Source organism: Symphalangus syndactylus, chromosome 22 (genome assembly GCF_028878055.3).
Source record: "Symphalangus syndactylus isolate Jambi chromosome 22, NHGRI_mSymSyn1-v2.1_pri, whole genome shotgun sequence".
NCBI lineage: Eukaryota > Metazoa > Chordata > Mammalia > Primates > Hylobatidae > Symphalangus > Symphalangus syndactylus.
The window spans coordinates 19,184,671-19,200,292 of NC_072444.2; the positions used below are offsets into that span (position 1 = coordinate 19,184,671).

Genomic DNA, 15,622 nt, shown 5'->3' on the forward strand with positions numbered 1-15,622 from the left:
TTCATTTTCATAGGCACTGCAGTGCTTCTGAAGGGAGTTAGCCCCTGACCCTGGCCCACCCTCATCCCTGCCTCTGCCCCAGATATGTGCAAGTCCACGTTTGGGGGTCTTTCTGGGGCTGCTGGCTCCCGTGGGCAGGAGTAGAGCCCAGGGGGCCTTGTTTTTGTTTTCTCAGCTCTGTGTACACTTGTGCATTTAATAAAACCTACAGCTTTTCTGAGGTCAGGACAGTAAATCTGAAAACCCCGCGTCACTGTCTTGTGAGGGCAGCCAGTGCCTCTTGGATGAGAGCCGCGGTTCACTGCCCTGTGTCTCCCTGCAGACAAGGTAACCATGGCCCAAGATGAAGCTGGCTGCTGGGTCCCAGTCACCTGTCAGGGACGGGGCCTCCAGATCCTCTCCTGCTTGGCCAAGAGCCGTGGCCAGGGTAAAAGCAAGAGGGATAAAGGTCTCCAGTCTGTGGAGGCGAGAGGGCCAGAGGAGCATGTGACTTCCACTGGGGTGGGGGCTGTTGGGCCCCAGAGGCACAGTGCCCCAATGCCGTGGAGAAGACGGCAACCACAGACTCTGATTCTCTCACAGGCTCCTGGCCAAATGGACCCCCATAGAGCTAGCGCCAGCACTCCTCCCTGGAAGGGGCAGCAATAGGATGAGGGGCATGGCTTCCCCGACTTCCTTTGTCCAGAGTGATGGGGAGGACCCCAGATGTTCACACTTGAAGAGCCCAGGCCAGAGAGAAGATGGGCCCATCTTAGAGCCACCACACACAAGACTGCTAAGTAGCAGCTGTGGGCACTTCTTGCTGATGAGCCCAACTCTGAGGGCTGATTGCCCAGGAGGCGGGGGCTGATTCCTGGGCTGGTGCGGTGGGTGTTGGTGACAGTGTCCCCCTTGAGACCCAGCAGGTGTCTCTGCATCTACCCGGCCTGCTGGGCTCACCTGCAGCCAGCAGGGATCAGTGAGTAACTTGGGCCATCCCAAGCGGCAGCTGACCAGCCCAGGGGGCCTCTGCACAGCCAGAGTACCCCTGGGGGAATCTGCAGATGGTGGGTGGTGACCAGGACTCATGACTGGGAAGAGCCATGAGCTGAGGTGGAGTTTCCAAGGAATGGGGAACTTGGTGGTCTGGCTAGGCCCAGCAGCCCTGTGTTTGGCCAGCCTACTTTTTTAAAGATGAGGTCTGCTCAGGTGACAATGCAAACCTAACCAGAACTTGGGGCCCTGTCCCTCCTAGTGACCTGCAGCATTTGGGCTGGTGTCTGAGAGATAGCTGAGGCACCTGAACTAACCTGGGGCCGAACTGTGCTGGTGGCAGAGTTGACTTTGATGGTCCCTCTTATCCTTCAGGGCCTAGCTGCAATGTCACCATTTCCTAGAAGCCTCCCCTGATGTCCTGGGGCAGAACAGCCTTTCACCCTTTCTGTGCCCCTATTGCCTCCTCTTCATACTTTTATTCTGATATTTATCACATGGAATTGCAGTGCTTTCTCCCCCAGGTCCGTCATTCCTGATGGATGGGATCTCTTTAAGGACAAGGCCTGGCTTGCTTGTCTTTATGCCTCTCCTGCCTGGCATAGAGCCTGGCCCGGGTGATGCTCGGGGTTTGTGAATGAGCATTTGGATGAATAAATGAGCATCCATCTCCCCTTTCGGGCTGGGCTCTGTTTTGCCCATCGCTGTCCTCCCACTCCTCAATTTCAGGTTGAATAAGCCACCATCTCAGCCTGCTCAGGGCTCAAAGTCCTCAAATTCAAAGCCCGAAGCAGGAGCCGCCCCACCCCTTTAGCCTTAGGCCTCCCAGCTGCCTCTCTTTGGGCGTGTCCCCTACCACTTTGCGTGGTTCATCCACTTGCTGCTGAGATATTAACGCACCTCAGGGGTCAGTGGAGCCCAACGACCATGCTGTGAATGGAGCAAGGCAGTTCCAATTTCATGCCTACATGGGCTTCCCTCTGTTGAGAAAAAGAGCGGGAACACATCTTTCTTTTTTTAAAATCTCCTCCAGAAAACAGGCAAAGGTATTGTGCAGCAGAGGCTTATGTAGAATTGCTAGCAGGCAGTGAGGGGGCAGGTGGTTCTCATGAGACAGAGCAGGGCTTTGGGGAAGAAGGAAGTACACGGAGGAGGCAGGGGGTACTCTGTGGTTGTTGCCTGCTGATCAGGCCTGGGTGTTTATACACAGATTAGCCAAGAGCCTTCAGCAACTGAAAATCATCTACTTCTGTCTTGCTATCAGCTTGCAAAATGTAGGCACACAAATATTTATTGAATAAAATCATTTATATTTTCTAATAATATGTTTATATATGTGTGTTTGTATGTGTATTGTGTGTGTGTGTGTGTGTGTATTTTTTTTCTTTTCTTTTTTTTTTTTTTTTTGAGGCAGGGTCTCACTCTGTTTCCCAGGCTGGAGTGCAGTAGTAGTATGAGCATGGCTCACTGCAGCCTCAACTTCCTGGGCTCAAGCAATCTTCCTACCTCAGTCTCCCGAGTAGGTGGGACTACAGGTGCATGCCACCAAGCCTGGCTAATTTTTGTATCTTTTTATAGAAACAGGGTCCCACCATGTTGCCCAGGCTGGTCTTAAATTCCTGAGCTCAAGCAATCTGCCTGCCTTGGCCGCCCAAAATGGTAGGATTACAGGCATGACCCACTGTGCCCAGTCGTGTTATTTTTAAAAGAGGAATTGCTGCTAGGAGGCACTTGGGCTTCCTAGCTTAAATAAGAGTATGCAATATGGTGCATGGGAAACCAAGATTCCTGAACATAAATCTTATAATATAGGGTCGTTGTAGGTTGCCAAAAAATGGCTCTAATTCTGCTTCCTTCCCTGTATTCGCACACTACGAATGTATGAACTTTTCAGCTCCTCCCATTAAAATGTGGAATCTATTTCTCCACCCTTTGAATCTGAGCTGGCTTTATGATTGCGTAAGCCAACAAAATGTAGCAGAAGTGCCAGTGTGCAGGTTCCCTTAGACCGCCAGAGGCCTGTGTGCTTTGGCTCTCTCTCTCTTGCTCCTCTGCTTCACTGGGTTATCTTGCTGGGGGGATGAGAGACTCCATGGAGCAAAACTGAGTTGTCCCAGCCAAGGCCACCCTAGACCAGCTGGCCACCAGCTGACCTCCAGTTGACTGAGGATGCAAGAATGAGCCCAGCCTGGATCAGCCAAACCTTGCCCAGATCAGCAGCCTGAACCATCACCTAATGAGACATAATAAACAGCTGTTATTTTAAGCCACTACATGTTGGGGATGTTTGTTACACAGCATTATTGTGGCAATAGATAACTGACCCAAGAGTCATGAGACAGTGTTCCTATTTAATATGCAGCATCCATCACACTACTTGACTCCTGGTAAGTGATGAGTAAATATTTGTTGAGTGAATTAATGTGCTTTTAGAATCACTGACCTAACTACTTATCTTTTCCCAAAATGTACACTAAATCATCCTAATGCTAAGCCTTTGCTCATGCTGTTCTCCTGCCTAGAATATTCTCCTCCGTTTTCTGCCTGCCCAACTTCTATGTTTCCTTCAAAGTTCTGTTCTCTCTGGCCTCCTCTGACTCATCCCTCTCACATTGATGCTTCGGCGTCCTGAGCAGGTCCTGGTGCCGAGTGCACATCACAGTTTGACTTCCATTGTTTAGCTGGATAGATGCTTTCCCAACCCAGGACTGTGAGCTCCTTGAAATTTTCTTGCTCATCTCTGCAGCCTGGTGACTAGCACAGTGCTTGGCTCATAGTAGGTCCTTGGGAGGTATGGATTCATTCATTCATCATTCATTCACTCACTCAATAATTAGTTATTGAGCCATGTGCCAGGCTCTGGTCTAAGTGTGAGGATACAGCAGTGCACAATACAGACATGGTCCCTGTGCTCATGGGGATGACGTTCTGGCTCAAGGTAGGGGAAGACTGCCAATAAATAAACAAGTCAGTAGAAAAAGCATAGGGTAATAATGCACGCCTTGCAGAGAATTAAATTGAGGGTGGCACCATGGAGAGGGGTGTGGTGGTCAGGTAGGTCTCTCTGAGGCGGTGGGAGTTAAGCTGCCATCCAATTGCATGAAGGAGCCAGCCCTGCAAAGGAGTAGAGAATTCCAGGTGTAAGGAACAGGTAGAACAAAGGTCTTCAAGCAGGAGTGGACTTGAAGAATTCAATGAATGGAAAGATGAGTGTGAATGAAGCAACAGGAGAGAGGGAGTGGGAATGAGACACATTAGAGGGTCAGGCAGGGCAGAGCACATCCGGTCGACCTGTAAAGGGCTTGGATTTGTTTTCTGTGTGATGGGAAGCCAGGGTTCTGAGAAGCAGGTCGCTGCGGCATGACAGATTTAAAAAGATTCCACCGGCTGCTATGTGGGGGACTGGACTGGGGACTGGGGAGGAAATCTGAAGACCAGCTTGGAGGCTGAGGCGGTTTTCCAGGCGAGAGGAAGCTTTGTCTAGGTTTGCAGTGGGGAAAGAGAAAAGTGGGTAAATTCTAGATGAGTTTTGAGAGGAAAGCCAACAAGCTATTGGGTTGGATGTGGAAGAATGAGAGAAAGAGATGAATGAAAGATAACAGTGAAATGTTTGACCCAAGCAACTGGGTTGATGGTACTATTTCTAGAAAAGGGGAATGCTAGGGAAGGAGCATGTTTTGGGAGGAAAAGCCAAAAATTGGGTTTTGGCCACATGAAGTTGGAAATGCATATTTGATGTCCAATGAGGTAGGGGAACCATATTATGAAGTTGGACATCTGAGTCTGGAATTTCAAGGAAAAGTTAGAGAGTCAGAAATTTGAAAGTCCATGTGGAAATTGATTGAAATGGTCATTCAGGACCTGACTTGACCAGGGCCAAATGGGCTTTGATGACCACAAGGAGATAGAGCCAATGCTTAATTCTCAGCTTGGTGTGTCTGGCACCTGGAGTTTTTGTAGGGATGGCCCTGATTCCTTATGACATCTGCACTGTCTGAGAGAGTCACAGATGACTCAGTGATGTCTCTGCTGATTGGAAAGGGAGGAGAAGCACAGAGCATTCATGCAGCAGAAGTGATGAGAGCCATTCCTGGTGATGGAGCCTCCTCCCAGTCCTCCCTCCTCTGGCCACTCTGGCCTGGGCGGAATTCATTCATTTCCACGGGAAGAAATAAATGAATGAATAATTTCCATTCATTTTGTTTCATGGAAATGAATCATTAAATGGGTCCCAGCTTCTCTGTGGCAGATGCAATGCTCTGGGGTCATCATTCTATTTCCTTCTCCAGGGTACACAGGAAAACTGCATTTCCCAGCCTCCTTTGCAGTCAGATTGGGCCATGTGACTACTCCTGGCCAATGGGGTATGGACAGGGGTGATTTATGTTCTATTAGGCCTGGGCCTTAATCACATCCTGTGTGATCGTGTTAGTTTCCTAACTGCTGCTGTAACAAATTGCCACAAACCTGAGTTTAAAAGAATATGGCAAATTTATTCTCTTACAATTTTGGAGTCAGAAGTCTGAAATGCATCTCATGGGGCTAAACATGTTGGCAGGGCCAGTTCCTTCTGGAAACTCCAGGGGGAGAATCTGTTTGCTTGCCCCTTTTTGCTTCTAGAGCCTGCCTGAATTCCTTGACTTGTGGCCCCTTCCTTGAGTGATTCCTATCTCTTGCTTCTGCCATCACATCTCCTTCTACTGCCTTTCACCTTCTTACCTCCCTCTTATAAGGATGTTGTGATTACATTGAGCCCACCTGGATAATCCAGGCTGATATTTGCATCTGAAGATGCTTAACTTGATTACATCGGCAAAATCCCTTTTGCCATGGAAGGTAACATATTTACAGGTTCTAGGGGTTAGGATATGGACATCTTTGGTGAGAGGGCATTATTCTGCCTACCACAGTGACACTCCAGCCTTCTCTTCTCCTCCCCTGGGGATTTTGGAAGCCACGTATTCCAGGTGATGTAGCTACAAGATGGAACAGGCCTGCTTAACATACTTGGGCTTCTCATGAGCCCAAAATAAATCTTTATTGTTGTCTTAGGCTGTTCTTGCATTGCTATAAAGAAATTCCTGAGACTGGGTAATTTATAAAGAAAAGAGGTTTAATTGTCTCATGGTTCTGCAGTCTGTATAGGAAGCATGCTGCCAGCATCTGCTCAGCTTCTGGGGAGGACTCAGGGAGCTTTTACTTGTGGCAAGAAGGAAAGCAGGAGCAGTCACGTCACATGGCAAAAGCAGGAGCAAGAGAGAGAATCAGTTGAGAATGGGGAGGTGCTACACACTTTTAAACAACCAGATCTCATGAGAACTCACTCACTCATCACCAAAGGGATGGCACTAAGCCATTCATGAGGGATCTGCCCGCATGATCCTAACACCGTCCACCAGGCCACACTTCCAACACTGGGGATTACATTTCACCATGAGATTTGGTGGGGACACAGGTCCAAACCACATCAACTGTGTTAAGGCAGTAAGACTCTGGGCTCAATATGTTACTGCAGCAGGGCCTACCCTATCCAGACGGCTTACAATCTTCCATGGGCTCTTCTTGGTGAATCCCAGGTCTTGACCATGGCTCAGAGAGGCCAACCCCACCCCTCTCCAAAGACTCTCGGCCCTTCTCTCTGAGTTAATAGCTGAATGGCATGATGAATTTGTAGTGGTTGAGTAGAAAGTTCTGAGAAACCTCTACCACTGACATACATGTGACCTTGACTGATGTCAGCCTTTGCCATGTGACTTGCTTTGGCTAAAGGAGTGTTCACGGACATGACACAGGCAGAGGCCTTAAACATGCTTGAATGGTTTGAATTTCTTCTTGAGCTTTGGTGATCTACCATAAGAGCATCAAATGTCAGGTAGTCACTTCTCCTTTAGTGTGGGCCCCAGACAAACACCCATGGAGCAGACCAACCCATGGAGGAGGCCTGAACCCAACCCACAGCTTGGAGTCCAGCCCAGTTGACCTGCTGCCTGAAGCAGAACTGCCAAGCTGAGCCTAGATTAGATCAGCTGAACCACTTCAACCTGAACATGAACATAATTACAAGTGCTTGTTGTTGCATGCCACTGAGGTTTGGGTTGGTTTGTTATGCAGCATTATTGTGTCAACAGCTGACTATTACACTTAGCCCTGAGGAATTTGGATTTCTCAAGTCTCTGGCCACATTCCACGCCTGGATGCTAGGACTTGAGTGAGATAGTGAGCCCCATGTCCACTGTTCATTTGGGAAGAGCAGGACTTCCATCTCCCTTGCCATTCCCCTCTCAGTGTCTGTCCCAGTGCTGAATGCCAGAAGGAGGGGCCCAGTTGCTGCTACTGAACAGATAAAGAATGCAGAGCCACGGACCGAGGTGGGGAAAATTGTTCTGTTTGTTTTAATTAAACTGACTGAAGAAGCCAAGACACAGATGGAAAGGGACTAAGAACAAGACTGGAAATAGTTTAGAAAAGAAATGAAAACCGGTCACGGAGATGTCAGTGCCTGATGGAGTGGCTGGGCAGGTGCCTTCACGTCAGCTCCAGAATCACTGTCAGGGCGAGCACCAAGGTGAGCCGGGCACCAGTGGGGCCAATGGAACCTGTGCCAGGAGGCAGGGAAAGGGTCAGAGCCTGCACACCCAACCCCGTTCCAGAACAGCAGAGCCTTCAGGTGCCCAGCAAAGACGCCAGATTTCAGCATCAGGACAAACCGAATTCGAAGCCCAGCTCTGCCACCTGGCCACCTAACTGTCCATGATCTCCTCCCCTACCCCTAGGCTTGCTGGCTGCAGTCAGATTTTCTAGAGGCCATGAGGGTGGTGCAGTGAGGACCAAGAATGGGAACCTCCATTGTGAACTGTGAGACTGGCTCCATGTAGGAAGGGGGTGTGGCAGGTCTGGGAGCAGCGTCTGAGCCCCTTGGGGTGGTGCTCAGGCTAGAGCAGGTTGGGGGAATCCCAGGAAGGACAGTATAAAGGGCCTGCACTGAGACATCCACTGATGCTCCCAACCGCCCTATGGAGTGGTCCGGAGTCTCAGAATGCAGCCCCACGCTTGAGGCTGGACACACCCTTCTGAGGTCAGGGCAGCCGAGCTCTGAGCTAAGAAAGCTAGAGATGCCATGGACTGTGAGACCGAGCTCTGAGTTAAGAGGGCCAGAGATGCCATGGATGGTGAGATGGGGCAGAGTTGGCCCCGGAAATCTCAGCTGGCTGCTTTGGCAGGCTGAGTCCCTTTTTATTGCCTCAGTCCCCACCTCTGCCCACTTTGGACCCTGACTCTGCCCTACCTTGGGCAATGACCTGCCTGAGGTGTCAGGGAGTGGCAAGGGTATGCATATGGGAAGTTTGGGGGACCAGAGCTTTCTGGCGCCTCAAAAGCCACTCCCTTTTAAGCAAAAAATCCTGAGGGTGGAGACTTACCATTGGAGTCCTCCGTTCCTCTTGGGATATTTGGGTTTTCTGTTGGAAAGAAACAGAAAGAGAACCAAAGGGTGGATGGCATTCAGAGCTCAGGGAAGGAATGGCCCTTTACCCAGCACCTGCTGTGTGGTATCACATGCACTGTCTCAGTGCAGCCACACAACCTTCAGGGGAGCTGGATAGTATGAGCCCCATTTTGCAGATGGAGAAAGTGAGAGAGGTTAAGCAGTTTGCCTAAGGTTCTTTCTGAGTCTGAAGCTGATTTATAGTTGTAACCACTGAGCAACCCTGCCTCCCAGTAGGGCACCCTCTCAGGGCAAATTTAGGGGATTTAGGCCCAAAATTTTGGGCCCCTGCTGCTTCCTCCTCCTGAGGATACCTCCCAGCAAGGACACGCCCCTGTGTTTGTTCTCCCAGTCCCCAGTTGAGCGTGCCATACCAAACACGATGAGCCGGGTGTGCGTGTCGGTGGAGCCCAGTGGGTTCTGAGCAGTGCAGCGATACATGGAGCCATTGAGCTCGGCGGGAACCCGCTCCAGCACCAGCTCCTTCCCGTCGAACTCAGCGCTGCCGTCCAGGAGGCGGCTTCCAACCCGTGTCCACGTGAACATGGGCTCCGGGAAGACTTCGTTCTGTTGGCCAGATCAGGGGAGAGTTGGGTCACAGGAGGGCCCATTCTGCCAGAGCAGCAAGTGGTCAGGGGCATGCCTGGCCAGGGCTGGCACAGCATTCTCATCCGACGTGTTAGGAGTGGCTGCCCTGAACTCCAGGAGGAGAAGGAGTCTGGGACTTAAGAGAATGTCTTGTTGAAGAGTTAGGTTTACTCTGAGTTCTAGAAGGTGTGAAACATGCATGCACCTCTTTGCCATTCCTCATGGGAGCCAATTCTCCCAGTTACACATTGGGAAACTGAAACCCACTGGCTGTGGCTGGGGATCGAGGGAAGGGTGTTAGAGAGGACCGCCAGGAATGCTGGTGCTGGGTTGGTGCCTCTATCACCTCCCACCACCCTCCCAGATGCTCAGAGAGAGGCTGACCTGAAACCCATGGACCAGAATCCTCACTGTGTCCCCTACCCGGGCTCTGCTGGGCGTCATCACAATTTTGGGTCCTCTGGGGGCAACTGTAGGGAGAGAAAGGCCAGGTCAGAGAGAGTAAGGAAAGGAGGGACAGGGTACATGGAAGAGAAAGTTCTAGTCTAGCAATCAACATCCTTGGGATCAGCTGCTTCTGTCAGAAGCTCAGTGTGCTCATTCATTCATTCACTCATTCACAGCTGCATTCATTCAGACATATTCCCTAAGCCCATGCAATGAATCAGATGCTCTCTAGGACCTGGGGAGTCAAGGGTGTATAAAGGACAGGATTCCTGCCTTTGGGGGGTTCACACATCAGTGGGGAAGAAAGACAAACAGACAAGTACAAGCCAGTGCCATGAGGGACAAGATCAGAGAGGCCCAGTGGACAGTGGGGTCAGGGAGGGAAACTTACCTGGGGCACGTGCTACTAGGCTGCTGATGGGGAGCAGCCTGCGCCAGCAGCCAGACTTGAGGTACCCCCAACTCCCACCCACGCTACGCCCTTGCGAGGTGGTTTCTGGTGTCATCAGCCCCATTGTCCAGTTGAGTTAACTGGGCTTCAGAGAGTCATGAAGTGATTTGCCAAAGGTCACACCTTGAGGAGAGCCAAGATCAAGGTGGGGGTCTCCTACTCCTGCGTCAGTGCTCTAACAGGTTAATCTTCCCAGTGGGATTTTTCTAGAACCTCTGGGTAGGGGTGGACACGGTGTGGGAAGAAAGACCACCTCCTTCCTTGTGCCCAGCCTCCCTGCCTCTCTTCCTCACTTTCTTGTATCACCTCTTATTCAGTCCCTTTATATCTCTGAGCTTGAATGCCAAGACGCCCAAGGGCATGGCTATCCTCTGAACAACACCTGAGAATATCAGGGATGGAGGAGCCACTCGGGATCATTGGGTTTGTTCCCTTTGTTCCAGCTGAGAAACAGAGCTCCATGGATAATGTAGAGGTTTATCCAAGGTCACTCGCAGAGCCAGTTACCCATGTTTCCTGACCTTCTCGCCAGCACTCTTTTCCCCAGATTCATTCATTCACTCACTCACTCACTCAACAGTAATTATGGAGCCAGCCATTTGGAGCAGAGCTGAGGATATGGTGGTGAACAAGACCCAGTGCCTGCTGACATGGAGCTCCCACTTCAGTAGGGGTGAGAGTTCATAAGCAAACAAACACATACGCAAAACAGGATGAGAGTGACAGTGCTCCATGCACATCACTAGACCAAGGGAAGGGGGCTCAGAGTTGGTGGGTGACATCCTCAGATAGTGGTCAGGGTGCCTCTTCCAAGGAGGTGACATTTAAGCCGAGCTGTGAAGCTCATGAGGCATATTCCAGGCACAGGGAACAGCCAGGGCATGGGACAGAGGCAGGTCAGGGAGGGAAGGGGGTTGGGAGACAGATCCCATTGAGTTTCCAGGGCTGGAGGAAGGGGTGAGGGTTTTGTCTGGTACTCTATGCTTTGTGCTACTCTGTGTAAACATCTTCTAAGGGTGGAAAAGTTTTGTCCTGAGGCCCTGGGGCTGCCCTGGGATTACCCCCACCTTTCCTTGCTGGTCCCCAGACCTCTCTTTCTGACTCAAAGCTCTTAGAATGGAAATCAGAGCAGTTGGCAGATGTGGGTGGTCTCCCAGGCACTGCCAATTTCATTCTCTGAGAATGAAACCAAAGGACTATTAATTAAACCATGAGCAAGACATCTGAAAGGCCACATGGGTCTAGGGAAGCATGCGTGGGAAGATCAGGGCTTGCACCAAGGGGAGGGAATAGCTGGGTAGGGAAGGGCTGGTTCTACAGCTGCATCTGCCAGCCGGTCGTGTGGAAGGGCCACTGGCCTGGGATACCTGAGAGCTGAGTTCTAATCTGTTCTTTGCACCCTCGGATGAGTGGTTCCCCTTCGCATTCCCAAGTGCAACATGGGAACAGTGATACCCCTTGCCTGACACGCGGGGCCATTAGGAACATCAGGCAGTGGCAGCTTTGATGGCTAACATTTGTTTAGCGCATCCTGAGAGCCAGGACCCACATGAAGTGCCATATGCATAATCTCATTTAGCCTTCCAGCCTTTGAGATTGTCGCCACAAGGAAATGAGGGCTCAGGGAGCCCAAGTAAGTTTCTGGGTTTTAAAATGAACTCTCAAGTGCTGTAGACATCGATTTGCAGACGGGAAACCAGGCCTAGGGCAGTCTGGCCCTGGGTAATCTTGGCGGCTCTTTAGGTTCTTCAAGTGCTGCTGGGGTGGCATTGTTGGCTGCAGCCAGGAGAGGGCGCTGAAGGGCATCCTGGTCCTGGAGTAGGCTGGAGCCCTGTTAGGGCAGGGGCAGGCACCTTTCCCTTCTAGGTTAGATTCCTCACTGCCCTGCTTTCTAAAGGGCTTGCCTTACTCCTTCAGGACTGGACACGGGCCTGCTGGTTCTAAGGGAAGAAGGAACCAGCCTTTCTCAGGTGTCGAACATGCGCTAGACTCCATTTTAGGCATTTTAGGACGGTCACACCATTCTGGTACTTACGAGGCAGGTTATCACGAAATCCATTGTGCAGGTCATAGAACTAGCCCTCCAAGGGGGCAGTGGCTTGTCCAAGGTCACACTACAGGAAGTACCAGTAACAAGACGTGATGGCACATAGGGCTTCAGAGGGAGGCTCAGAGCCCAGGGGCGGAGGTGGGGCAGAGATGGGTGCCTTCTTCCACCCAGGGCACCCCGGCTCCTGGGCTCCTGTGTGCATCTGATCCTGAGGGGCACAGAGGGTGGGCAGAAGGGGGGTCTGGTCCTCCCTTGTTGCTTTCAAGCTCTATCCTGGCGGCTGCCACTAGACAAGTGCGTTTGCAGCAGATGGTCCCTGACTCCCTCCTTCACTGCTGTGTTGAGATGTTGCTTCCGGAAGCCAAGCCAGCTGCTCTCAGCCTCCTCACTCCTTCCACCCTCAGGCTCCTGACACTCAGAGCCTGGCCCATTAGCAGCTCCAGACAATCAAAACCTGGCCCCACTTGCCTGCTTCTAGACCACAATGGCTGAGAGTGCCCAAAAGGAATGCTCTTAGTCTCCGGACTTTCCTGCCTCTCAAGCCCTGGACATAGAGAAAGAGCAGGAGTCCAGAGACCCAGGATTGACACCTAGCCCTCTACTTTCTGGCTGTATGACTTGGATGAGTCATTTCAACTTGTTGGGCCTCAGTTTTCTAACTTGTAAATGGGGAGAATAGGCTACCACCCTGCTTGAGGAAATACTCTGAAAATGACAATGGAGGAGGGAGATCAGACTGCAATGTGAAATGTAAAGTGATGTCTATCTGTTCAGGGAATGAAAAAGATCCTGGACATATAAGTTGCCTTCCTTACCTCTCCTGAGCATCCTGATGCAAGGATAGTACTGTGGAATCTCAAGGAAAAGCTCCTCTAGGTTTCCCCCAGGAATTCTGGATGCTTTCTAAGACAATCACTCACCCATTCACCCACTCATCCATCCATCCATCCATCCATCCATCCATCCATCCATCTATCCAAATATCCATCCATCCAAACATCCATCTATTCATCCATCCCTCCAAACATCTATCCAAACATCCATTCATCCATCCATCCAAACATTCATCCATCTAAACTACCCATCCATCCATCCATCCGTCAATCCATCCACCCATCCAAACATCCATCCATCCATCCAACCATCCATTCATCCATCCAAACATCCATCCGAACATCCATCCAAATATCCATCCATCAATCCATCCATCCATCCATCCATCCATCCATCGTTCCATCCATCCAAGCATTCATTTTATTCATTCATCTATTCAAACATCCACCAATCCATCCACATGCCTACCCATAAACCTACCAATTTGCTTACCCATCCATTTATTCATTTGCTCTATCCATCTAATTATTGTATACCTAATTTGTGGTGGTCGCTATCCAGGGTCACTGTTGGGGATACTATGATGAATAATAACAGTAGCTTATGTTTCCTGAATATTTGCTCCGCCTGTCACTATAAGCACTTTGTATGCACTGCCTTACTTAATCTTCTCAACAACCTAGAAAAGCATTAATTAATTAATTATTAAACAGTGGTTTATTAAGAACTATGTTGGGGTTGTTCTGAGCCCTGTACTCTGTGAACTAGGCAGATAAAGACCCTGCCCATGTGCCATTTAAATTCTAGTGGGTGATGAGAATGCCCAGAGTTTGACTGGGGTGGTGGTTACACCAGCATTCACATTTATTCAAATTTGTCACATTGTGCACTGAAGGACCTGCATTTCCCAATAGATAAATTTTATCACAGTTAAAAAATATATGAAGAATGAATTTTTCAAGCCAGTTCACCTGACTGCCATTACATCTAAAACCAAATCTCATTTCCTACCTTGTGGGTGATTCAGACAATAAGCAAATATAGAATATACTTGCAGGTGGAAATTAGTTATGTAAGAAAACAAAGCAAGAGAAGGGGTAGAAGGAACCAGGAGGGAGAGGCTGCTTTAGATAGAGTGTTCAAGGAAGGACCCTCTGAGTAGAGGACTTGAGCAGAGGCCTCCTTCCAGTCAATTTCCATTCTTCATAGGCCAACATGGTTCCATTTCTATCAATGGATATTTATTTTTTGTTCTAGAATTTCATATAAATGGACTCACACAGTGAGTACTCTGTCATCTGGCTTCTTTTGATCAACATTTTTTTTGTTTTTTGAAGCGGAGTCTTACTCTATCGCTTAGGCTGGAGTGCAGTGGCGCGATCTCGGCTCATTGCAACCTCCACCTCCCAGGTTCAAGGGATTCTCCTGCCTCAGCCTCCCAAGTAGTTGGGCCTACAGGCGTAAGCTACCATACCAAGCTAATTTTTGTATTTTCAGTAGAGCCGAGGGTTCACCATGTTGGCCAGGCTGGTCTCAAACTCCTGGCCTCAAGTGATCCACCTGCCTCAGCCTCCCAAAGTTCTGAGATTGCAAGTGTGAGCCACCGTGCCCAGCCTGATCAACATGTTTTTGAGCTCCATCCATGCTAATGCAGGTATCATGAGTTTATTCATTTGTATTGATAAAAAGTATTTTGTTATATGAATATACTACAAATTTGTTTATTCATTTTTCTAATTATGGACATTTAGATTATTTACAGTTCTGTTGTTGTTGCTCTTGTCGTGAATAAAGCTGCTGTGGACATATGTTTTCATTTCTCTTGGGTAAATACCTAGGAGTGAAATTGTTGGGTCATAAGAGCAGAAATATTTTTATCTTTGTAAGAAACTGCCAGTTTTTCAAAGTAGTAGTACCATTTTATTCTCCAGCCAGCAAAGCATGAGAATTCTGATTGTTCTACATTCTTGTCAACATCTGGTATTGTCAGTTTTTAAAATTTTAGCCAGTCTAATAGATGCGAAATGCTGTTTCATTGAGGTTGGAATATTCATTTCTGTAATAACTAATAATGTAATGTACGTTTCTACATGTTTATTAGCCATTTGTATATTTTCTTTTTTAAAAAATTGGGTAGTCTTACATTATTGATTTGTCATAGTTCTTTATATATTCTGGTTACAAATACTTTGTCAGATATATGTATTGAGAGTATTTTCTCTCATTCTATAGTTTGCCTTTCATTTTTCTCAAGGATATCTTTGTAAGAGCAGAAGACTTAATTTTTGATTAAGTCCAATTTACTGAATTTCAATTTATCATTTAGTTTTTATTTAGTTTTTATTCTGTGACCACTTTAAGAAACCTTTGCTACACCAATTTCACAAAGTCTATGTTTTGTTCTAGAGGCTTCACGATGCTGACTTTTACGTTTAAATCCATGATTCATTTCAAATTAATTTTTGTGTGTGTGCGAGGTAGGGGTCCAGGTTCAATTTTTCCTTATGCCTATTCATTTGTTTCAGGGTCATTTGTTAAGAGAACTTCTCTTTCCTGATTGAACGGCCTTGGGGGTCTTTGGCAAAAATCAATGAACTCTGTGTATGTGGGTCTATTTCTGGACTCTATCCTGTTTTATCAATCTATTTGTCTACCACAGGAAGGTTGTGGGTGGGTGTCATGATCTGATTTATATTTTAAGTAGATCAATCAGGGTGGGAAATAGGATAGGGCGAAAGTAGAAGCAGAACGACCAGTTTGAAGGCTACTCTAATAACCCAGGCTTGAACTGATGGTG

General features: G+C 48.7%; 1 protein-coding gene across 3 annotated transcripts in view; it reads right to left on the reverse strand.

The window, feature by feature from the left end:
* Nucleotides 1–7,341: 7,341 nt before the first annotated feature.
* The window catches only part of IGSF21 (immunoglobin superfamily member 21), a 281,206-nt gene continuing 272,925 nt past the window's right edge, over nt 7,342–15,622 (reverse strand). For all 3 annotated transcript variants that reach the window (XM_055260925.2, XM_063631748.1, XM_055260926.2), the window contains 4 exons: nt 9,428–9,513; nt 8,830–9,022; nt 8,391–8,429; nt 7,342–7,568 (listed from right to left, as the gene is read on the reverse strand). In XM_055260925.2, coding sequence (XP_055116900.1) covers nt 7,498–7,568; nt 8,391–8,429; nt 8,830–9,022; nt 9,428–9,513 — 389 coding nt within the window. In that variant the 3' untranslated portion in view covers nt 7,342–7,497. The remainder of the gene's footprint in view (nt 7,569–8,390; nt 8,430–8,829; nt 9,023–9,427; nt 9,514–15,622) is intronic.